Source organism: Panulirus ornatus, chromosome 47, assembly GCF_036320965.1.
Source record: "Panulirus ornatus isolate Po-2019 chromosome 47, ASM3632096v1, whole genome shotgun sequence".
Taxonomy (NCBI): Eukaryota; Metazoa; Arthropoda; class Malacostraca; order Decapoda; family Palinuridae; genus Panulirus; species Panulirus ornatus.
Window position 1 is genome coordinate 17393311 of NC_092270.1, and position 6065 is coordinate 17399375.

General features: G+C 39.1%; 1 protein-coding gene across 1 annotated transcript in view; it reads left to right on the top strand.

The window, feature by feature from the left end:
* LOC139763620 (uncharacterized) overlaps positions 1–5499 on the top strand; it is a 72977-nt gene extending 67478 nt beyond the window's left edge. The window contains 1 exon segment of the mRNA XM_071689852.1: positions 3956–5499. Coding sequence (XP_071545953.1) covers positions 3956–5370 — 1415 coding nt within the window. The 3' untranslated portion in view covers positions 5371–5499.
* Positions 5500–6065: the final 566 nt, after the last annotated feature.

A 6065-nucleotide genomic window follows, 5' to 3' on the forward strand; every position in this document is an offset into this window, starting at 1 on the left:
AGTCTCTTTACCCTGCTGAACCTAATAACCTTGCTCTTATTCACATTTACTCTCAACCTTCTCCTTTCTCACACTTTTCCAAACTCAGTCACCAACTTCTTCAGTTTCTCACTTGAATAAGCCACCAGTGCTGTGTCATCAGCAAACAACTGACTCACTTCCCAGGCCCTATCATCCCCAACAGACGACTGCATACTCACCCCTCTCTCCAAAGCTCTTGCATTTACTTCCCTAACCACCCCATCCATCAAATTGAACAACCATGGAAATTATCACACACCCCTACTGCAGACTGACCTTCACTATGAATCAGTCACTCTCCTCTCTTCATCACATGCCTTACATCCTTGGTAAAAACTTTTCACTGCTTCTAGCAGCTTACCTGCCACACCATATACTCTTAACACCTTCCACAAAGCATCCCTATTAATCCTATCACATGCCTTCTCCAGATCCATAAATGCTACACACAAATTCATTTGTCTTTCTATATAGTTCTCACAATCATTACTTAAAGCAAACACCTGATCCACACATCCTCTACCACTTCTGAAACCACACTGCTCCATCCCAGTTTGATGCTCTGTATATGCCTTCACCCTCTCAATCAATACCCTCCTATACAACTTTCCAGGAATACTTAACAAACTTTTGCCTCTGTAGTTTGAACACTCACCTGTATCCCCTTTGCCTTTGTGCATTGGTACTATACATGCATTCTGCCAATCCTCAGGCACTTCACCATGATCCATACATACATTGAGTATCCTTACCAACCAGTCAACAACAGTCACTGCCTTGCTGGACTTCATCTTCTGCAAGACTTTCACCACCTCTTTTCTCTTAACCAAACCATTCTCCCTGACCCTGTCACTTTGCTTACTACCCCATCCAAAACACCCTACATCTGCCAATCAATCATCATTGTTAATGTGATGGCCTTGATTTGGGCTTCAGTTGCCCGTGCTCCCCAAGATAACATAAAAGAATAGAAAGCCTGAGCCAGGTACCCATTTTATTCACCAGTCTTTAGTGGAGGATGAATAGCTGGGTTGACTATAGATCAATTGCCAAAACCAGGATTCGAATCTATGTGCACAACTCCAGGCGTCCTGTGAATGTATCACTGTCAGCAATGCTAACACTACATCATGGAGGTCCATAGAATGGACTTAATGTTTGAAAAACATATTACAGAAATCTTGAAATATAATCATTAAGAGTATAACCTCATGACACTTTCTGCCCAGTCACATGCAAAGTATTTTTCAGCTCAACACCAATAGCATTACAAACACTCCAAAGATTCAGCTTAACACAAGAATACAACATGCACAGTCCTTCTTCAAGAAACTAGACTTATAACTCAAATCTACTCTTCCTCCTTTCTGTAACTACACAACCCTATGGCAATACAAACAACATGGACAAAGAGGACTCTTAACATTATAGACCAAGATAGCCCATTCACAGACGCCACATAATGTACACATACGCACACACATATACACACACAAAAAAATGTGACAGCACTCCTGAATACATTGCATAAGACTCCATTATTCATAGTGCAGCATATTCATCACTTTCTTAACTCCCCTAACCACCAGCCCTACTAGGTAAACTCCCCAGCTACAGAACCTCTCCGTGATGCATAACTCATCTTATACCGAGGACCCTTTAGGTAAACTAATCATGAATAAGCTGCACTCATCCACATAATCTGCCAACCAGACTGCCAACCTATAGCATCTAGCAGCCAGTTTAATTAGACATTACTCTTTACACACCAGCGCTGCAGGCAACTCTCCATCAACCAGTTACCCATTTTGATAAAACTTCATCTAATTAACAGCAGTCACTATAAACACGTACATTAACTACAGGAAAGCACAGTAAGCACCATTTATGCAGAACTTAGAGTCCAAACTCCAGAACTTTATCACAGTTAATTTTCCATTCCCACATCATGCCTTCTCATGCAGATCATGCATGACCACCAATAAAGATAAGAGACATGTACCACAAGGACATAGAAAGCTTTATAATCTAAACTTTTTGTAAGTTGTAGGCATCATAGAGCAAAGAAACATGCTCAGATAATACCATTCACTTATGTTAGAGATCTTCGTTCAAATCCAAACTCTGAACCCCATGACCATCTTTTGAATTACAAGAAAATACCGTTACTAGGACAAATGGAATAAAACTTAAAGGTAAAAGATGTATTATAGACATGGGAATACGCTTCTTTTCCTATAGGTGTGTTGAGCACTGGAATAAGCTGCCATCAGACGTAGTGAATGCTAAAACTATAAATACCTTCAAAATCATATAGACAAATATTTCATAAATTCAGGTATACTTTGAGAAAAATAACAGAAATAAATGTATAAACAACAGCAGAAATGGGGACACTAGAAGGCTGATGTGCAGCAGCGGGGAGTTGGCGATAGATTAAAAAAGTACCGAGTGGAATTACATTTCTTGGTCAAGTTAAATAATTTTTTCTTTCAGGCAACCCATTCATGGGCCAGTCAGGCTTCCTGTTGTCTGTCTTTCTCTTGTAAACTAACCTAATCACTGGTAAGCAGATGGTAAATTGGCCTTCCTTTCATAACATTATGAACCACAAAACCATGAGCTACCAACTCTAGTATACCTTCCAGTTATATCACAACTCCCTGACACTCCCCAAGCAGTAATAAACAGCTACACTATACTGTGCAATGAGAATACTGGTTCAGCCAAAACAGAATGTTTGCATCTCCACAGAAATATATCATTTCCTTCTTATTCTTTGGAAGACAAATCTGTCCTACATCCTCCGACCACCCTTTTTGGTCTGACAGTTGCACTCCCCAGAGCTTTAGCCATACTGGGCTTCACATATGATAATATTAACGCAATGGCTTTAAACAAAGTGCACTCAGAATACTTACCACTCCCAAAATTTGAACAAGAAAATGAATCCCTTGGTATTCTCTATGAACAACTTGTCTTCTTCATCCTAAAATGTGATTCACCTGCCTGGTCATCCACTCGTCAAATCTTCATACCACACACAACAAAGCATTCAGAGCGGTCACGAGCTGCTAAGCAACCATAAATACTCAATACTGGCATGATAAAACAAATATATTAATAGTATAATCTCACCTAAATATCCTTAGCACTCCATTCTCTGCAACAGTACTAGACCACCTGCCATCAAAACCACCCCATATCCAGCCATCAGCCCCTATCCCTTTAGTAGAAATTAAAAGCTTGCCTCTGCTGAGATCTACTTTCTCCTTTTTGAAACTACACTCCCCTACAGCAAGACAGACAACAAGGACAAAGAGAATTCTTAACATTATAAACTAGAATATCCCATTCATAGGCACCTATACTTTCAGATCCCCTACCCAATAAATGACGTTGACAGAATACATACACATCAGAATGACGCAACAAGCACGGACACCAAGCAGTGTCTCAACCCAGTCTTAAATGCTTCTTCATCAGACATGCACCCATCTGCAACTACACTCCCTAAGGCATGCACTAGTTATCCTTTCTTATTGGCATCTCATCAGCACTGCAAACACTACTGCATTACATCACAAGATGCCTTCTTCCCTAAATGTAACTTCCACACTGAAGACACAAAGCACTCCTTAGTTGTCCAGTATTCACCTCACAAAGACACATTCAACATCACCACACTTCTTGACATATGGTTCTTCTTGATATATGTGCTCAGGTTGCTGAGTACTGCAGGAGGCCCTTAGAAGAGGCTCCTAGGGCAGGAGAGTTAGGTAAAGGTATTAGAATCCTTTTCCTTTCCCCTTGGTTTATTGTTATGTATTGTTTTATGACCGTAAATGAAAATTATTTATAGCCATTACATTTATTAAAAGTCATCCTTTCACAATTTATCAGTCATCATGTGATATGTATTTTTCTTTTACAGGTGTGAAGCCTCTGGAGTGTCGTGTGTGTAACAAGCAGTTTAGTCACAAGAGGGGTCTCCGTAAACACTTGAATAGTATTGTCCATGAACACATGCTTCTCACAAATAATCTGCAGAAGGATCATGCATATGACATTAAGCAAAACTTTGCATTTATTTGTGAGTACTGTGGTATCAAGTTACCAACAAGACATATGCTTTCCAAACACAGTCGTTTGGCACATAAAGTGGGTATCACTTGGAGTTGCCCTCATTGTGATTATAAGACAAAACGCAATCACACTTTAAAGAGACACATGGAACTCCATCTAGAGAGTCGTAATTTCATGTGTGAGATATGTGGTAACTCTTTTCAAGCTCTTGCTACCCTGAAGGATCATCATAATTTTGTGCACTCAGATGAAAGAAATCACAAGTGTTCAGAGTGTAGCAAAAGTTTCAAGAATAAGTCCTCATTAGCACGTCACTGTCGCACACATTCTGATGACAGGCCTTATCAGTGTCATTGTGGAACAAGCTACAAACGACTTTCTCACCTAAAGCGACACATGTCCTCTGCCCATAATGAAATCCTGAAATCTAGAGCTGTGAAAAAGTTCAAACAAACAGAGGAAACTGATACCAGTTTAGAAAGATCATTCGATGGGAAGGATTCAACACAGTCTACAGAATTTTCAGATGGTGAAGATTTTGAATTTGTATCAATGTCCAGTTCATCATTGTCACCAGTACTGCAAACAGACGCCTCTGTTAAAGACACTAATGATATCCTTCTTCCAGCCCAAGAAAGCATTATCTTAATGGGCGAGAATTCTAATTCAGAACAGAGCCACCTAATCACAGTTGGAGATTCGCAGATCATTCAGCTTATTCCTTCTACGTTGCAGTTCCCACAAGAGAGCAGCTTTCAGGCAGTGTCCTTGGTGTCCACAAGTGAACTTCAAACCCTTCCCATATCATCTTCAGCTCCCTACGGTCATGTAGCTCAAAGTAGCCATGTGGTTGTAGAACCATTCAGCCTTTCCCAAAATTCAGAAACAATGGTTATGGTTCCTGCTTCACAAGATGACCATGCTCATCTTAGTGACTCTGACGTGATTAGAACAAATCTCAGAACAATAGAAAATGAAGCCCTCAGTACTTCTAGCCGCATTGGGAGAGACACAACAAAGCGTATAGTTAAACAAGAAATGAATGTGCACACGCTAGAGAACCATACAGAACTATCAGTAGCTACAAATTTAGACACCTTTGATTATCGTGCTCCACCATCCTCCCAGCCCCTCCTCCCAGCACTCCCTCCTGCACATTACATAACACACACACAGACCTCAAACACTCAAATAAATCAGGACTTAATTCAGCCAAATCTGATTTGTTCTGACTTTGTTCTCCCCGTAGATGGTGGTAGATAATAGTAGTAATTTTATTTTAATTTATTCAAAACATATTTCTTTCTTCAGAATTGCTAAACACTGTTTAGCAGATGGGTGATAATTCTAGTTTCATTTTAATTTATTATTGATCTTTCTGCATGCTCTTATTCATGTTAAACTGCATTATCTGCAGCCATACTTAAGATACAGAATATATTAATCATCATACTTAAAGCTTGATATCTGTTTCTGTGTATTACACTTCTATTAACGTATGGGGGAACCCTGAAGGACTTTAGATATGTACCTTACTGTGATTATTGCAACAGCTTGCTCATGTCTGCATAGAATTACGGACAAGATATGCAGACCATTTTGTGTACTCTGTATAGTAGGCTCTCAAAGAAATTTATCAGATGACTGTCCAAATGACTGTGATAAAGATTTATATATGAAAATCAAGTTATTGAAATAGGGTTCTGTAAAGTTGTGAGAGGAAAAATTATGTATTGGAACATAGTTTAAGTAAGAGAAACGTCACTATAGAGCATATGTTAACCCAGATATCATTTACTTTAATCTTGCCAAAAACTCATTTGTACATTTATAATTTTGTGTACAGTATCATGATATATATAATTTTTGGTTGTCTAAAGACTGAATTGCTTCCTTTTTAAAATAAGTATTTGTCGTATAGTACTTTCACAATATGACAAAACATATGCGTGCACATC